This window comes from Muscardinus avellanarius (assembly GCF_963383645.1).
Source record: "Muscardinus avellanarius genome assembly, chromosome: 15".
NCBI classification, from domain to species: domain Eukaryota; kingdom Metazoa; phylum Chordata; class Mammalia; order Rodentia; family Gliridae; genus Muscardinus; species Muscardinus avellanarius.
In genome coordinates this window covers 19351766-19371492 of record NC_137801.1, presented here as the reverse complement: position 1 = coordinate 19371492, position 19727 = coordinate 19351766, and the positions used below count along the sequence as shown (strand labels likewise).

Here is a 19727-nt window from a genome sequence, read left to right as displayed (position 1 = left end):
ACTGTTTTTTGGATTCCTCTGTGAATATACTCATTTCATCCTCTTTCTTGGAGGCATCTTGGTTTAAATCCATCTTTAAAAAAAGGAGAAAGGGTACATATGTGGAGGCAAAATTCTCTCTTGAAGCCAACAGATACAGAGTTGCTTGAAGAAGCTGATTGTACGTACAAGCTGCCTGGGGTCAGGGTAGGGAAGGGCTGTTGGTTTGGAGGAACGTGATGGCCTTTGGTGGACGGACACAGGCAAGGCCCGTCGGCCCATTTTCCTGGGCAGAGACAGGACTGAGCCGGCGAGGTGGAGCTTTGTCTTCCCCTTGGAGCTTGTTGGTTTTGGTTCTCCTCCCAAAGCCTTCATCCAGATAAGAAGCCAATGACTGATTACAAAAATAAGAATAATTAAATTTGGCTCAAGAAATAGATTGTCCAACTGCTCTGCCTTGCTATTCTTTCAATATCCAAGGCCTTTACAAAGAAAGAAACGAAAACATCGCTCAATCTCCCAACAAAAGTGAATTCCTTTTTTTCTTTTTTTTTTTGTTTTTTGTTTTTGCTCCAAATGCTACGACCTGAAGAATGGCTGCAGATTGAGATATCAAAAATCTCAGAAAAATATATAATATATTTGTATATCTCTGTATGTCTATTATTTAAACTTCACATTCCTTTAAAAGTGGTTATTCAGTCAGTAGCTGCTGAAGGAGGCTCTTCTGCTGGGCCTGGGGGGTCTGTGGTCCTGCCGTGGGCTCTTGAGCTCCCAGTGGACCAGGCTGGTTCAGGTAAGGGTCCCCGCCTACCAGATTCACTGTACACTGGACGTCAGCAAACACCTGAACCTGTTGCACCTGCTGGAGCACAAATAGAAGATGTGTTTAGACAGAAGGGCCTGCCCCCCCGGCTTATGAGTGGGTACTACTTGAAGTGGAAACTCACTAGAGCATTCCTCTAGTCTGTAGTCACCACAGAGAAGAACTCTTCTGTCTTCTTGTCCTACAAAAAGAAAATCGCTGCACTCATTTTGCTCAGGGTTCTGGAAAGTTCACACTTTAAAAGTAAAATCAAAATTGGAATGGTCACGCCTCCTACAGGGTTGCCATCACTACTGAAAGTGAGAGTCACTGCTAATACCGCCGAGGCTGGGAAGCCCAGCTTCAGAGGCTGGGTATCCAGTGGCAGGTGTAAAAAATGACCGTGCTATTTGGAAAACTAGTTCAAAAGCACTCTACAGATGACTTTATAAGGATAAAAAATCTTCACGATGTCACTGAGGAATTCAGGGCTTTAACCAGAGCGTTAGGAAAATAAAACCACTACAATAACAGGACATCAGCACCACAAAGGTTAATGTCCAGAAGATTTGTGTAGTACCCAAATATATAATACATAACTCCTCCACACGACGGCTTCAGAATTACAACAAAATATCGGTCGGTCAATTTTATATTTGATTTTTTTTCCTGAGAGACAATCCACTTAAACACATGAGCTGAAAATAACAGTAAATCTATGAGCTGAGAAGAGTGTGAATTTTCCCTTTAACTACTTTCAATGTCTGAAGTTGCATAGATTTAGCATGTTCTACTGGGAAAACAAAGCCAGAAGTTAGTCTCACCAACCAGCCTCATTAAAAACTGTACAATTGACGCAGGCCAATGTCACCCTTCTGAATGCTCCAGAGCAGGAACAGAGAGGACTCCGAAGGCATCTAGTGGCTCAAACTTTTGTCAGACTGTGTCTCACGTTTAATAGTATTTTAGATCAGTGATGTCTCCTCTGAACTACACCCTTAGTCATTAAAAATTTTTTTTTATTATGAAATAGGGTCTTGCTAAGTTGCTGAGGGTCTAAGTTGCTGAAGATGGCCTTGAAAATTGTGATTTCACTGCCTCAGCCTCCCAAGTAATGGGATTACAAGTGTGTGTCACTGAGCTTGGCTACATTCAGCTTTTCTGAAAACTTCTCTACACTAATTAGAAAGTTGCTTGCTGTTTCCCTTCATTTCCTGATCATAGACTTTCCACATCAGTCTAGCCCTTAGTCTATTTTTGGTCTCTTTTCCTTAGTCTATCTCTGTCCCTGCTTCCCCCCCCACCCCCACCTCAGATAAGGCAGACAGCCCCTGCGCTGAGCTTTTTATGCCTGATGAGTTAAAGTCCTCTAAGCTGAGCACTGCTTCTCTTCCCTTACCCGCTGTCTCCAATGTCCCAGATTTGCTTCTTGCCCTGCTACGCTCCCATCTGTTTTCTTCTTTGGGCTTTTTCTCAAGTATCTAAAACACACCAGCTCTCTGAGTCTGCTCTCCATCTGTCTGTGCTCACCACACTGCTCACTGCCACTCCCTCCTGACTCTTGACCTGGGCTTTCCTCTCCCTAGCCAGCCGGTGCCTCTGGCTTCTCTGATCTGTGTCTTCTTCACTCCCTGGCCTGGCCCCTCCGCCCCGGGCCCGCGCCCGCCACAGCCGCCCCTCAGGTTTCCCCAGGCCGCCCGCATCCTGTTTCTCCTTGCTCTTTCTTTTCGCCACGTCTATACTTCTAACTCACTCCTCAGCTTCTGTTAGGCAAATACAAAAGCTCAGGAACAAACAGGTGTCAGGACCAGCTACAACAGAAAGATTCTGCCTACAAAACTTCATGTGAACGTAAACTATAGTACTTTGCAGCAATTACTTTTTAAAATCAGCATAAAGTATCATGTTTACATGTTTTATTGGGACAGGGCCTAAGGAATTTTTGTCTCTCGGGACAAAAATTATATATATAAATTACATTTTATTTTTAAAAAATATTTTGGTACTGGAGATTGGACCCACGGGCATTCTACCTTTGAGCTATACCCCCAGCACTTTTATTTTGAATTTTGAGACAGGGACTTCCTAAGTTATTCTGTGCTGCCCTCAAACCTAAGATCTTCCTGCCTCAGCTTCCCAAGTACTGGGATTACAGAAGTGAGCCACTGTGTTCCAAAATATAAAAAACACTCTTGATAAAAAGACATAATAAAACAGACCATGGGAGAAAATTCTGATTCTTTAAAAAGAATATTTTTTAGATAGCCTATTATTTTTTAAATATAAAAAAGACTAAAGCAAACTATAAAGCCCATGTCAGCCATTTTGAATTGTTACTTAAAAGGAGGGAGGGTGCCTTAGACAAGCCTCAGGGATTCTTAGAGACAGGCAAAGCCTGCCACGGAAGAAACTTAGGGTCTGCCAGGGGAGAATGGGTGAGAGCTGAGGCCGGTCCTTGAAGAATTCCCAGCATAGTTCTGGAACCTTAACACTTGGTTGTTTTACTTTAAGTAACTTTGTATGCTACCCAGTACACATCTGTGAGAAGCTTCCAAAATCTTTTGGTGATGAAGACTGTCTTCATTTTTCCACCACAGAATGCCTTCTCTCTACCCTCTAAGGACTGAGGTCCTATTTCCTATTTTCCATCAGACTCAACATGGCTTCTCTTCCTGAGCTAGCAGCCCGGTGAGCCTTCCTTCTCTTCCTCTACCCAAGAAGCCTAAACCAGCACAGGGATCAGTGCCCCATTCAGGGGTGCCTCTTCCTCTGCGGAGTCCAGATTCCTACGTTCAGTATTCAAGGAATCTGTGAATTTGTTCTCACCTACTATACCTCTAAGAATGCCTATGAATTCTTACTACAGACTCCATCTTCAATGGATTTCGTCTCCCAGGACTCTGCTAAGGTATTATGATTTCCATCTCTGTGTCGTCTAGTTCCAAATCTATCCTGCACTCTGGCTTTCAACAACCACCACATCTTTCTCCTTCATTTAGCCTGAGAGCTGTCCTGTAAGCCCAGGTCAGTCCGTCTCCTGTGCAAATGCTCTCTGACCATCTCAGCCTCCTCTCCTCTCCTTTCTCTTTATTCTTTGTGGTGCTGAGGACTGAACCCTGCATGCGAGGTAAGCATTCTCCCACCGCCCTCCCCTCTAGCCCTATTTCTCTCCTTCCTCTGACTGCTTACAGCTCTTGCTGCTGTGACATTAATGTGGTGTCCTGCCTTTCTGGTCATGTGACAACCTCAGTGCACATTCTGTTTTCTCCTCAGCAGGCTCTAAGTGGTGTGGCAGGAGGAGCATGGGCTTTGGTGTTAGAGAGACCTGGCCTCCACCTCAGCTCCTTCTCCTTGTAGCTCTGTGACTGATTCATGTAGTGAAACCTTCTCAGGTCCAGCTTCTTCATCTGTGAAGAAAAGGAATACTACCGCCTTCATTGGGTGATGGTGAGGCTTAAGTGAGATAAAACACACCCGCCTGGCACAGTGCCTGGCCGATCTTAACTTTTCAACAAAACTTTGTCTCTACTCCCCACAGTTCACCCATAGGCCAAGAAAGACATATGTATTTCCATCCCCTTTGTAGCATAATACCAATGTTAAAATATATAAGACACTAAAAGCTAAACAAAAGTTATAAAAGTGAATTGAAATCCTCCAAATTTCTAAATTCGGGTTAATACACAAAGTTGACCATTTGCCGTTTGCACTGTTCAGAGGCATACTTCTTGGAGGCAGAGGACACAGTAGGTACTGTTCTGTCTGAACTTGCTGAGCTTTTTTAAGGTGCCCTGATCACAGATGAATTTTAGCACTGTTTTTTATTTTTATTTTTTACAAAATAACGACAAATGGCCTCCTGTGCGATCTCTTCTCCTACCTAGGCACTGAGTTAAATCTTCTGCAAACTTATTTAGCCTTCTCAAAGCTCCTGTAAGCAAGTGTCTTATTAGTTCTGTGGCCACAGAGCAGCTCAGGAAAGTTCAATAACATGCTCATAAGGCCCAGCTGAAGAAAGGACTGGCAGGGCTCCCACCCAGCTCTGACTCCCAAGGTCAAGTTCTCAACCTCGATGCTACTGACGCCTCCATGTGTCTAGAGAACACTTGCCGGCTGAGGGAGTGGAATTTGCTTACTGACCTGGGTTCCATCTGCTTCTGTTTTGAGAAGGTCAGTGGATGAGAGTTGGTTGCAGTAGAGGCCTGTGTGTCTCAGTGCCGGATCATTTATCTATTAAAGATAAGACCAAATCACAAGCTAGTTGTTTAAGATGAAGACTAAATTCTTTAATGGAAAAAAAAAACCTTACCTATAGGGCAGGAGAAAAGCTTAGCAGTTTACTGAGTTGTAAATCTAGACTGCAGTGTGCCCTACGCGGGTGGCACTATCTATGGGAACATGAGAACCTCTGGGGAGCGGTAATGTGTTGCTTTTCCATCAAGGCAGTAGTCATTCAGGTATACTCACTTCATAAAAATTTATTAAGCTGTATGCTTTTCTGTGTATCCTTACATATGGCATATGATATATAAAATGAAATATATAAGTGTGTGTGTGTATATATATATATATATAATGTTGGTCCTGGGAATTAAACCCAGAGGCACTCTACCTCCAAGCTACACCTCCAGTCCTTTTTATTTTTATTTTAAACAGGGTCTCACTAAGTTGCTGAGATTCTCTTTAAATTTCTGAGGCTGTCCTTGAACTTGCAATCCTCCTGTCTCAGTCACCCAAATACTGGGATTACAGATATATGCCACCATGTCCAACTCTTAGATATGATATTTTGATAAAAATTATCTTTCTCTGTCACGCACACATGCATGACTTCTACCTTGATGGAGTTTCAGTAACAGGGATCATAGTTATCCTCCTGTCTCAATCTGATAAAAAAGGGACAAAACAGCCAGGTGCAGTGGTGCGGAGCTGCAATACCAGCTACTTGGGAGGCTGAGCAAGGTGGGCAGTGGACAAAATGTATGGGGAAAATGGCACTCAAGATACTGGACAAAAAGCAGGTGAGAGACAATGATCCCTAAGATCCGGGAAACAACCGAGGAGTCCCATCTGCAACAACTGCCCATCTATCCCTGGCAGGCTCCTTGGGTTGAAGAGATGCAGCTGAGCCCCAAAGGGCAGAGTACAGCGGGAGAGGCCCAGAGAGGAAGCTCTGTGGATGTAGAGTTCCTCAAGGTTGTAGCTCAGTACTGGTCGGCTCTCAGATACAGAGGAAGGAATAGACAACACGAAATAATACTCAAAGGCCCCAGGGGCTGGGACTAGGTCTTGATTCCAAGAGCTGGAGTGGACAATGGAACGTCAGATGGCTCCCCAGGTCTTGCTTCAGTAGTAAGGCAAATCTAGCACTACAATAAATATTGTTTATGTTCTACCAACCAAAGAAGCAAGACTTGGAAGGATCAAACTTTTTAACTAATATAACAATTCCCCAGAACAAGGATCAAGAATATTTATAGGAATATTAGCAAGGAAAAATTCACATATGTGAGGAATTCCAGTACTTGGGAGGTTGAAATAAGGAGGATCATGGGTTGGAAGACAGCCTCAGCAATACAAGACTCTCAGCAGCGTACTGAGATCCTGTTTCAAAAAAAAAAAATAAAAAAGGCTGGGGTATAACTTAGAGGTAGAATTTCCCTGGGTTTAATCCTTAGTAACACACACACACACACACACACACACACACACACACACACACACACACACATTTAGCATTCAGTAAAAAAAAAAAAAAAAACCCTGCCAAGCAGTAAAGCAGCAGAAAGATACGACCCATAATGGGAAAATCAGTTGAAATCAACCCTAAAACAATTCAGATGATACAACAAATAGGTGAGGATATCAACATAGTTATAATTACCATGTCCTGTATGTTCAAAGAGCTAGAGGAGAGACTAAACATATATGAAATATATGTTGGCAATTGAAAGATATGAAAAGATCAAAATATAACTTCTAGATATGGAACTGCAATGTTTGAGATGAAACATATACTAGGAGAAATGAACATATTTAACACTGCAGAAGAAAAAAAATCAGTAAACCTGAAGCTAAGCAAAAGAACTACCTAAAATGAAACAGGCAAAAAATAAAAAACAACAAAAAAAAGACTGAACCTCACCCCCCTACCCCCGGCCAGATCCGGGAACCAGTGGACCACGGGCAACTTCAAGGAGACTAGCACGTGTGTGATGGCAGTCTCTGACGGAGAGAAGGGGTGCTAACAGGAGAAAGGCCTGAAGAAGGAATGACCAACGTTTCTCCACATTTGATGACACCCACGAATCAAGAAGCTGAACAAGCTCCGAAAACAAGAAATGAAGAAAACCATACCAAAGTATATTGTGATAAAATTGCTCAAGTGAATTATAAGGGAAAAAAACATTTAAGTTAGCCAGAGAGGGAAAACATGTCCACAACACACAGAGAAACAAGAGAAAAGACGGCAGGTCAGGGAGCTGCAGAGGAGCAACATCGCTAATCTTCAAAGTATTAAAAGCTCTCACTGCAACCCACGATGCAGTGAAAGAACACTCAAAGACAAAGAGAAAACAGACTTTTCCAGACATACAAAAGCTAAAAAAATGATCAGCAGTAGACCTGCACTATTAACAAAAACACTAAAGGAAAGACATTCGGCATTAGGAAAATGATACTGAATGGAAATCTAAAACCAGAAGTGATGACTACATAGCTACACACGCACACACACAAACACACACACACTCACAAACACAACCTTCTAACTCAAATTTGAAAAAATATAACTGCTTGTAGAATAAAATAATTACAATATATTGTGGAGTATGCATCATCCATCATATAGGGCAAATATAAATGTCAGCACAACACAGGAGGGGACAAATGAAAATATATTGTTGTGAGGTTCTTATACATGAGGTGGTTTCTATTTTTTCTATTTTTTATTTTGTGAACCCAATTGAGGGACATTCTACCTCTTTGCTATACCCTCAGCTCTTTTTATTTTCATTTCTTTTTTGTATGTGTCTTACTGGAGATTGAACCCAGGGGCATTCTACTTGGAACTACATCCCCAACCCTTTTTATTTTTTGGTGGTACTGGGGGTGGAACCCAGAGGCTTTCTACCTTTGGGCTATACTCCCAGACCTATTTTATATTTTATTTGGAAACAGGGTCTCACTAGGTTGCTGAAAGCCTCACTAAGTAGCTGAGGCTGGCTTCGAACCCATGCGATCCTCCTGTCTCAGCCTCCCAAGTGCAGGGATTACAAGCGTGTACCACCACGCCCGGCTTAGTTTTTATTTTTGAAACAGAGTCTCTCTAGGTTGCTGAGAGTTTTACTATTTGCAGAGGCTGCCTTAAACCTGTGATCCTCCTGTCTTAAGATTCCCAAGTACTTTGGAGTACATGTACCACCATGCTGGACTACATAAGGTAATTTTAATATCACTTGAAGGTAGTCTGGTAAGTAAAAGATATATAATATAAACTCTAAAGCAATCACTAAATTAACAATTATCTATAGCTAATAAGTTGACAAAGGAAATAAAATATTCCATTATATACCTAAAAGGCAAAAAAAACAAAGAGAAAACAAGATGGGCTATTTAAATCCAACCATACCAATTATCATATTAAATGTAAATGGGCTAATCATGCCAATTAAAAGGCAGAGATTAGGCCAGGTGTGGTGGTGCACACTTGTAATCCCAGCATTTGGGAGGCTGAGACAGGAGTACCCAGGTTCACAAATAGCCTCAGCTACTTAGTGAGGCCCTTTGCAACTCAGTGAGACCCTGTTTCAAAATAAAGAATAAAAAGCCAAGCATGGTGGCTCATGCTTGTAATCCCAACATTTGGGAGGCTTAGACAGGAGGATCGTGGTTTGCAGACAGCCTCAGCTACTTAGGCCCTCTGCAACTCAGTGAGACCATGTTTCAAAATAAAGAATAAGAAATAGGGCTGGGGGTATAGTTCATAGGTAGAATGACCCTGGATTCTATCCCCAGTATTGCAAAAAAAAAAGAAAAAAAAAGGCTGAGATTATTGAGTTGAATAAAAAAGGCCCAGATACATAAGAAACCCACTTTAAATATAATATTTTAAGCCGGGCGTGGTGGAGGATGCTTGTAATCCCAGCACTTGGAAGGCTGAGACAGGAGGATGGTGGTTCAAAGGCAGACTCAGCAACTTAGTGAGGCCTTCAGCAACTTAATAAGACTGTTTCAATATTAAAAATAAAAAAAGACTGGGTGTGTAACTCAGAAATAGAATGTTTTGGGTTCAATTCCCAGTACCACACACAGAAAAAAAATCTCTTTGAATTTAGTCATGCTCTCCTAAAAATCTGCAGGCTCCGGAACAAACTACAAACGCTGGGAAAGCAAGCACCATCCCCAAGAAGCTTAGCCCCAATTCTCTTCTAAATATCATATAAGTATTCCCTTAACATCCACTAGGCTTTTCAACCTTTACTTTCACCTAGGTTATGTGGTGATAACCAACAGAAACGTTATTTTCAATTTTCTCTGTTTTTTTTTTTTTTTTTTTTTTTTGTGGTAGTGCCTCATGCATGGTAGGCAAGTGCTCTACCACTGAACTATATCCAGTCTTCACTTCTCTTTTTTCAGACAACTTTTTTCTACAATGTTTTCCCTCACCAAGACCTTTTCCCTCTAACTCCTCCCTAATCAACTGTACATACCACTCATCTGACACAAATATGTATGGTCCCCTGGGGTCCATCTTTTACACAGCTGTTTTGTCTTCTTATTCAGGTGATCCACTGTTCATGTCATATCTCCTCAAGGTATCACCACGTGTGTCCCACAGAGCTATCTTTGTACACAGTACGCTTAGTAAATGCTTGTTAAGTTAAAGATGGAAATGAAAATGGGTTCAGAATATAAAGGGGTATCTCAAGCCAACGTTTGTACAATTTAAAAATAAATCAACAACACTCAAACTTTATGAGACTAAAGTCTGTAAAAATTTCCACTGTATATGCCAAGGGCCAGTAATTATCAAAAGACGATAGGAAAGAACCAATCATTGTTGTTATTTCTTGTGAGTAGCAGCCAACATGCCTGGTTTCCCTGGGACAGTGGCCTACAGTGTAGAGCAAGTGTGCTGGCTGTGCCACTTACCTGCTCGGGGCACACAGCGGTCATTCCTGGCATCTGCAAAGAGCTCATCTGCATCTGGCCCATCATTGGGTTCATGTTCTGCACATTGGTGTTTCCGCCTGCCATGGACACGGTGATGCTCATGTTGTTGTACACTCCCGGCTGCGCAGGTGTGGGCTGGTTCTGCACAGCTTGACTGAACACACTGTTAACTCAAAAACAATCCAGATTACATCCACTGATCATGAACACAGAGATAATGTAACCGGATCCTGTTTTTAAATTATTAGAATTCCAAAGAAATTACATTCTTAAAAGTTACATGTAAGACTATCTTCTTACAATATATCTGATTATAATTTAGATACCTTCTGAAATCTGTCCAATGAATTTAATGACTGAAAATAACTCATTTTGAGTTGTAGTAATTTTTTCAGGCCTGACCATAGAAAACTTCATGTCTTTTTTTTTTTTTAAGTACTAGGGATTAAAGCCAGAGGCATTCTACCTCTGAGCTACATTCCCAGCCCTGTTTTTAATTTTTTTTTAATTTGAAAACAGGGTCCTGCTAAGTTGCTGAGGCTGGCTTCAAATTAGATTCTCCTGTCTCCGCCTTCCAAGTACTGGAATTACAGGTGTGCACCACCACACTGGGCACTAACTTCCTTCTTGACAGCCAAGTTCTGTATTGTTGTCATATTAAAAACCTCAAATGTGAAATCAGTTTGTATTGATAGGTAGAACAGTATGGAATAAACTCAAGTAAATTCAACTTGAAACTATATTTGAATCCTGAAAATGTTCAGTGACACAAATATACAAATCTAATGAAAAACTACAAGGATTTTGTTAGATCTATAAAACACCAGATATTTTATGACTATAAATCAATGTTAATTTTGGAGAATTTGATTCCAAAGTTTTCTCATAATGACTTATTTATTCCTTGTTAGCTTTCAAGTGGTAAGCAGGATATACTGACATCTACAACTTCTAGAATAGTAAGATATTGACCCTGAAATTAACAGGCCAAGAAATCTATTTATGTCTGAAGAAAAGTAGCAAATTCTCCTCCCAAGTAATTATGAAACACAAATACCCACAGAAAATGATGTACTCAGGAAATGGTCAATAATGCATTTGTGAACCATTAATATCTGAACAGTGTATATGCTTTGTGGGGTAATGTTCCCACAACTAAAGGCAAAGAAAAAAACCTATTAGTCTATGCTCATTTTCTTTTTCTTTTTTTGGTACTGGGGACTGAATTCAGGGGCATTCTATCTCCAAACTATACCTCCAGCCCTATTTTATTCCTTATTTTGAAACAGGGTCTAAGTTGTGGAGGGCCTCACAAGTTGCTGGGGCTGGCTACGAACCTGTGATCTTCCCTTCTCAGCCTCCTAAGTATTAGGATTACAAGCAAGCACCACCATGCCCAGCTTATGCTCATTTTCCAATGAGGACACTTCTGCCTAGGCCAGGCTCATTTGTCAACTGATGCACAAATCACCCTGCAGAGGAGCCAGGCATGTAAGCTCATGCTTGCAGAAGCTTCAAGGAGTGTGGTGATGTCATACTTATTGTAAAAATGTTTAGGGCTTAATTTCTTTTCAAGTTTGTATTTGGGACTATATGTTAGCTCAAGTTCTTTTGAAGTGTTCCTGCCAATAGCTCCATTTTAGTTCCTTCCTGCTAAGGAAGACAGAGCCCTGCTGCAGCCTGAGGCACTGTCCTGGGTCCTGAAGAGGACAGCTGGGCTCACTGGCACCATAGATGCCCGTAGGACCCTCCCTCACTCGTCTTCCTGTCTACCTTGAGAGAGGGTCATGGTTTCCTCAGGGTAAAACTAGGTATTTGGCAACCCTCAACAAAAGGACATGAATTGTGTCTTTCATAAGGTCTACAAAACACCAAATATTTTATGATTATAAATCGATTATCAAATTGGAGAATTTGATTCCAAAAATTATTTTCCCCACAATGGCTTATTTATTCCTAATTAGCTCACAAATAGTAAGTAGGAAGGAATGACACCTACGGCCTCCAGTATATTAAGGTAATCATACTGATATTAGCAGGAAAAAAAATGGCCTATTTATGTCTGAAGAAAAATAGAAAAATTTCCCCCTACGTAAGATTCTGGCCTGGAGTGGGTTTCTTAGATATCCTAAGTACTAACAAACAGGAGGGAGGCACTGGTTGAATGAGTCTGTGAAAGAAAAGGTTAATCCGCAAGATATTCTGGCCTATAAAATGCTACAAGCCTTGGGTCTCTCCCTTCAGATGACTGTCACACAGAAGAACAGCTCAGCTGTTTGGTTTAACCCTTTCTTTCTCGTCTAACTAGTCAGAAAATGGAAAAGAATCACAGCATACTATCTCTGAACATTACCTCATTCTACTTAATGTTATTTAATTGTTAGTTAATTAATGTTAGTTAATTGTTTCATGTTTTAACTGTCCCTGACCTGCAATGTTACCAACTAGACTTCTGGTTTGGCAGCAGGAGCGTTTTTTCATGTTCCTTGTGGTATCCTGAACCGTGTGCCAGAGATAGTGAGTAGCCACCGTCTCTATTGGTATATATGCTAGTATGCACTGCCTAAGTTGACTGGTCATCTCTATGGAAACCACATAAGAGTGAATGTCTGAAAAGTTTTTTTCAAATTTCTTTCCCAAATTATTTGGAAAGATTAAAGTTCACACAAACTACTGAAAGACAATGAAAGCTCTCTGCTCACATTTTAATCTGGACCCAGGAAGTAACTTGGAAGCAGGGAGCTTTTGACTCACAGTGCGTTCGTGTGGAGTGCCACCTGTTCTACAGGATGGACACAGAGGTAAAACAAAGCCTCTGCTCTTTGGATCCTTATATTCTAGTTGAAGGAGATCGACCACACTGTCAGGTGTTCGTCACTATGAAGAAAAGTGAAGAATGGAAAGGAGGGCCCAGGGGTGGAAAACGGTATTGTTTCAGAAATGACGGGCTGGGCATGGTGGGCCTATAATCCCAGCTACTCAGGAGGCTGAGGACAGAGGTCATGAATTCAAGGCCATTCTGGGCAACACAGCAAGAACCCATCAAAACAAAACAAAACACTACAAAATAATAGCCAGGGAAGTGTGGTAAGATGAATTTAATGCCTGTGCCCAATAAAATCACATTTATGGAGAGATTTAAAACGAGAGAGACCCTGATATGGTGGCACATGTCTAAAATCCTAGTACATGGGAGACTGAGACAGAGGATCACAGGTTCAAAGCCAGCCTCAGCAATTTATTGAGACCCTGTTTTAAAAAAAAGGGCTGGGGGTGTAGCTTGGAGGTAAAATGCCCCAGTTTCAACCCTTAACACACACACACATACAAAAAGGGAAAAAAAGTGTGAGAGAGCAAACCAAGTAGCTACGAAGGGAAGAATATTTTAGATTCTAGTACAGGGATTGAAAAAAATGCAAGGTTTTGAGTTTGCAACGGACTTGGCACATCTGAGAAATGGAAGGATAATCAGAAGCCAGTGTAGCTCAGTAAGTGATGAGAATAACACAGCCAATCAGAGCCGCATCCAGGAACAAGCCAATGCAGAGCTTTCTAGGCCCTACTTTGCATTCTGAGTACCTTGGAGGCTACCGGAGAGCACTGAGTAAAGGGCTGACAAATGGCCTCACGCGGCCGGGTACAGGCTGGCACGGGGGAAGCAGACAGCAGGCCGCTGCGATGGCCCAGGAAAAGGCGACGGTGGCTGCACACAGTGGAGCAGGCAAGAAAGGAGAGCTGCTTTAAGAAGCTGACATGACGGGCTCAGCTGTTTGATGTGGGCTGTGAGAGGGTGACAAGGTTTTTCTTCTGAACGATTAGAATGGAGTTGTCATTTATGAAGATGGGGAAAGTAGGACAGGAGCAGGATTTAGGGAGAACATCACACTTTCGTTTTTGTCACGTTAGGTTTGAGATGTCTTTAGACTTCGAAGTGGAGATGCTAATTAGGCAGATGGATACACAGTATGGTGTTGAGGGGAGCTGTCTGGGCTGGAGACTTAAATCTGATAGTAATAAGCATAGACAGACATTTACAGTGAGAAGATTGGATGATGTAACTGAGGGAGCAAGGAGATATGGGGAAGAGCTCCTAGAACGATCCCTGGAGGTCAAGGGGATGACCTTGCTGAGAGGGACGGTCTCCACCAAAAGAGACTAAGAAGTAGGAGAGTGGTCTTTCTTTCTTTTTTTCTTTCTTTTTTTCTTTCTTTCTTTCTTTCTTTCTTTCTTTCTTTCTTTCTTTCTTTCTTTCTTTCTTTTCTTTCTTTTCTTTCTTCTTTTTTTTTGTGGTACTGGGGTTCCTGGAAACCCTTCTACCTCCAGGCTACACTCCCAGACATATTTTATACTTTGTTTTAAAATTTGGAAACAGGGTCTCTTAAGCCAGCACAGCTGGCTTCAAACCAGTGCGATCCTCCTGTCTCCGTCTCCCAAGCGCAGGGATTTCAAGCGTGCGCCACCACACCCGGCAAGAGTGGCCTTTCTTAAGAGAGAAAGTTGTCCCAGAAACCAAATGAAGAAAGAGCTTCAAGAAATGAGAAATGTCCAAATATGCCAAATGCCACCAGTAGCATTGCATTTGACATTGTAGAGGACATTAACCACCTGACAAGAAAAGTTTTTGGTAGAAATGGTAGGGATGAAAGCTTGATTGTTTAACAAGAAGTGGGAGGAAAGGAGATTATGGATAGAGTATAGTCTTTTAAGAAATTATTATTATTATTTTTTGGTGGTACTGGGGTTCCTGGAAGCTTTTAAGAAATTAAGTGCATGCGTGTGCAGGTGTGCGTGTGTGGTGTAGGGGATTGAACTCGGGGCCTTGCCAGTGGTCTACCACTGAGCTACCCCTCCAGCCCTCCAGCCACAGTTGAATGTTTAGGTGGAGGTCTGAGCAAGAGTGGATTTCAATTAGAGCTGGGCAAGGAAGCTGAGAGAACCGTGAGAAAGTAACTGGAACGAGGGCCAACGGGTCCAAAGTGAGTTAAGGAAGTGAGGATGAGAATGCATTTGAAGATTTAATTCCTCTTGCACATTACAGAGACGGCCCCATCCATCCCTAACTTATACACTGTCCTTGGAGAACTACATAGTTCTCTAACAAAAAGATTTCCTCGCTCACCTTTGGATGAACTTTAAGAGAATATGGTCTTATGTTTTCGACTAACTGCCTTACTTATTATGTTGTCAGATTAAATGGCTTCCCTGTCATTAGAACCAAGAAACAACCAAATTAAAATCCTTATAAAACTCAAGTGATGTGTGAAAAGTTCAGCAGCCAGGATTTGGAAAAAACGACTTTACTGAGATAATTCTAAGCAAAATGGGTAAGACGAGGCCACTGAAAATCCAGATATTAAAAAGAAGCCAGAACCTTTGGAACACACCACAGAGAGTAAGACCTGTGTGCCCACTACTCAGCTCTTTTAACTTTTTTCTTTTTCTTTTTTTTTGGTGGTACTGAGGTTCCTGGAAACCCTTCTACCTCCGGGCTACACTCCCAGACCTATTTTTATATTTTTATTTGGAAACAGGGTCTCTTAAGCCAGCAAGGCTGGCTTCGAACCTGTGTGATCCTCCTGTCTCTGCCTCCCAAGTGTGGGGATTACAAGCGTGCACCACCATGCCCAGCTAACTTTTCTTTTTTTGTGTTACTGGGGATTGAATCCAGGAGTGCTCTATCTCCAAGTTACACCCTAAGCCCAATTAAAAAAAATTTTTTTGTTTGTTTGTTTTTGAAACAGGTTCTCACCAGGTTGTTGAGAGGTTTGTTACTTTGCTGAGCCTGTCCTCAAACCTGCAATCATCCTGTCTCAGCCTTCCAAGTACTGGGATTACAGGTATGTATCACCTATGCCTGGCGAAATTCTAACATTTTAATAGATAGTCTTGCCTTACATTTGTAAGATTTTCAAATGTTCTTATAAAGAGAGACTTAAAACAATCCATTTCTACACGTGTCTCAAGCAAGCTGTTACTGACAGGAGTTGATCACATTCCTCGAGTGCAGGAGGAGGGAAGTTGGATGAAAAATCACTTTTCTGTAAATACACAAATTGGCTTAGATAATTTGATATTTCAAACATTTAAAAGTCATTACTTTCTATACAATTTAGTTTCTTCCATTAAACAAATGGCAAGAGCCAATAATCTTCTCTCTCTTTTTTTTTTTTTTTTTTGCGGGTCTGAGATGAAACCCAGGGGCATTCGACCTCCGAGCTACACCCCCTCTGCCCTATTTTGAAACCGGGTCTCACTGAGTTGCAGAGGGCCTCACTAAGTAGCTGAGGCTGCCCGCGAACCGCGATCCTCAGGTCTCAGCCTCCCAAATGCTGGGATTACAAGTGTGCACCACCACGCCTGGCTGCCAATAATCTTCTATTCAGACTGAAAATGCAATCAGCTAGTAGAAACATGGCTGCTGGCGGTGTGCGGGGTGTGAAGGATGTCCCTGTACAAGAGCCCCTTACTTGTTGCTTCCTATTGCTCCTTGCTGCCAGGCCTTCAGGTCTGGAGACTGGTACCCAGAAGCTGGCGGGGTCTGCTGGAGCAGAGAACTCTGAGGAGGCGGGATTGGCATCGGCACCATGGAGTTCCCAGGGCTTAGAGACGGAGCAAAGTTGGCCTCACTTTGGGGAACCATTCCTGAAAATTGACAAAAATTAATTTACATGAATATTTTATAAATTTACTAACCCCATAAAAGGAAAAAAACTAAAATCATCTGTCATAATATATTTACGAATAGCTTCTTCAACAGAGAAAAGATAGTAGCTTAAAATAAGGCAGAAAATCTTAGACCAATAAGTAAACATATGTTGGAAGAATACTTTCCATTCATCAAGATGTTGATTTGCATAGTAGGACTATGTATTTTTTTCTGTTCCTTTTTGCTGACATATCCCCACTCCCGTGGTACTAGGGATTGAATCCAGGGACATTCCACCTCTGAGCTATACTCCCAGCCCTTTTTAAACTTTTCTCGTTTTGAAACAGGATCTCTCTAGGTTGTTAAGAGTCTTGTTAAATTGCAGCAGCTATCCTGGAACCTGTGATTCTCCTGTCTCAGCCTCCCAAGTACTGGAATTATAAGCATGTGCCACCATGGCCAGCTCTACTTTTGTGTGTGTGTGTGTGTGTGTGTGTGTGTGTGTGTATGTGTGTGTGTTTGTGTGTGTGTGTGTCTGGGGATGGAACCCAGGGGCATTCTACCTCCAAGCTATACCCCCTGCCCTATTTTTTTAATTCTTTATTTTGAAACCGGGTCTCACTAAGTTGCGGAGGGCCTAAGTCACTGAGGTTGGCCGAGAACCCATTCCTTCAGTCTCAGCCTCCCAAATGCTGGGATTACAAGCGTGCGCCACCACGCCTGGCTTCCATTTTATTTTATTTTTTGGTGGTACTGGGGATGGAACCCTTTTACCTCCGGGCTACACTCCCAGACCTATTTTTACATTTTATTTGGAAACAGGGTCTCTTAAACCTGCCAGGCTGGCTTCGATCCTGCGTGATCCTCCTGTATCCGCCTCTCAAGGGCGGGGATTACAAGCGCGCACCACCACGCCCGGCTTCCATTTTATTTTAAAACTGTCTCACTTAGAGGGCCTCATTATATTTCTGAGTCTGGCTTCAAACCTTCAATCCTCCTGTCTCAATCTCCCAAAGGAGGTGGATTTTTAAAAATGCTTTTAAATATTTCTAACCTTTCTGAGTTGGGGTTAGGTTATAGGAAAGCAATTAAACTCTTTTTGGATCTTGTGTCTAGTGAGACAAGAGCAAGGTTTAGGTTAGGACTTATTTCTCTCCACGACTGAGGCAGAACACCCGAGTATTCTACTCGATACTCCATGAATCGGGAGGTCTTTTTATTTGGGCTGGTAGGAGAGGAGCTGTCTCAGTGAACTCTGAAGTACGTGCACTCCCATCTCCTGGGTGGCTGTCTGGCCTTGCTCTGCACACATACACATGCATGCTGACCATCTGGCTGAAGCTTGGGTGGACCCTCTGCAATCCCTCTAGCGCCCTCTCGCTCTCTTTGCAGCTCTGTCCTCTTGGGTACTGTGCCCTGTGACCTCAGCATCGTTGGCTTTCTCAGCCTCCCCGCGCCACTGCCAGGCTAATCACCAGGCTCCTGCCTGAGTCTCCCTCCCTGCCACATGGTCTGCACTACTGCCAGAACTGTTGTTTAAGGTATTTTAATATTTTGTTGGTTTCAAACGGGAGGATAAATCTGGTCCCTGTTACTCTATGTGGGATAAAAGGAGAAGTTGGTAAAGAATGGGTCTCTTTTTATGTTTTTGTTATGCTAACACTCTGTATTCTCTTTCTCTTTTTTTCCCAACAAAATCCATCTCAAAGCTACAGAAAAAAGAATGCCATAATTTGAATGCTGATTATTTAGTATAATTCATTCAAATCTTTAGAAAATTGCACATAATTTTGATCTTCATCTTTCTCTTATCATTATACCACAAGCATGTTTCTATGTTCTTAATGACTTTGTAAACACAAATGTATGTGCCTAAATAATATTCTATTGCATTCTGTCACTGTTAATGGCTTTTTTTAAAATTTGGCCAGAGATATATGAGTTTACTAGTTTTTACTTTCCTGTAGGCTATGATTTTAAAAATATTTTACATTTTCTATGAAAGTTATGATTCACATAGATTTTCCATTTTTCCACTAATGCTTAATTACTTTTTGGGGGTAAAGATGACATAAATAAAGCCATTTTCTTCTTGTTGCTTTCTCTACATGTAACTTAATCTCTGATAAGTAATTTTGACTTAGATACATGGAGAAATTTTTCTTATATTTATGCTTCTTCTCTATATAGATTGTCTTGGAATAATTCTACATTTTATATTTTAACTATTTTAGTTGTGGCCCTTTAAAATACTTTAAATCTTATTTATGATGAAATAATTCTTTGAGAAATATGGATGTGAGGGGGAAAAGATATTTACCATATTCTGGATACTATTCTGTGAGTTCAAAGTTAACCAATAAATAAGAGACTCCAAGTACATTAGCATGCCTTTTTTTTTTTTTTTTTTGGTGGTACTGGGAATGGAACCCTGGGATATTCTACCTCTGAGCTACACCTGCCAGCTCTATTTTATTTTGGGACAGGGTCTTGCGCTAGGTTGTTGAGAATGACTCTGAACCTGCAATCCTCCTATTTCTCCCAAGTACTAGGATTATAGGCGGGTATCCCCATGCCCAGCTCATTAGCATGATTTTTGATATTTCTTTCTGGTATCATTTCATCTAACCATCCACATTAGAATGAACAGTTTTAGTTAAGACATGACTTTATTGTTTTGTTTTGCTTTTTAGTATTGGTCTTTTAATTTTATATTGTTATTATTCTGTGGTACTGAGGTTTATACCCAGGGGCATTTTACTTCTGCGCCATAACCACAACCCTACATTTATTTATTTATTTATTTATTTATTTATTTATTTATTTATTTATTTATTTCAGTGCTGGGGAGTGAACCCAGGGACATTCTACCTCTGAGCTACATCCCTAGCCCTACTTTTTATTTTTTATTTTGAAACAGAGTCTCATTAAGTTGTAGAGGGCCTCACTAAGTAAGTAGCTGGCTACGAATCTGCAATCCTCCTGTTTCAGGCTCCCAAGTACTAGGATTACAAGTGTGTGCCACATGCCCAGCTCACTTTTTAATTTCAAAACAGGGTCTCACTAGGTTGCTGAGGACCTTGCTATGTTGCAGAGGATGGCCTCAAACCTGAGATTCTCCTC

At 41.5% G+C, this 19727-nt stretch overlaps 1 protein-coding gene across 4 annotated transcripts in view; it reads right to left on the bottom strand.

Moving 5' to 3' along the window:
- Positions 1-673: 673 nt before the first annotated feature.
- NCOA1 (nuclear receptor coactivator 1) overlaps positions 674-19727 on the bottom strand; it is a gene marked incomplete at both ends in the record, with an annotated part of 97813 nt that continues 78759 nt past the window's right edge. For 2 of the 4 annotated variants that reach the window (XM_080710966.1, XM_080710965.1), the window contains 4 exons: positions 674-841; positions 4925-5014; positions 9938-10121; positions 16426-16600. In XM_080710966.1, coding sequence (XP_080567092.1) covers positions 674-841; positions 4925-5014; positions 9938-10121; positions 16426-16600 — 617 coding nt within the window. Of the gene's footprint in view, positions 845-941; positions 987-4924; positions 5015-9937; positions 10122-16425; positions 16601-19727 lie in introns of those variants that run through there. The other 2 variants (XM_080710964.1, XM_080710967.1) reach the window with 2 other exon arrangements.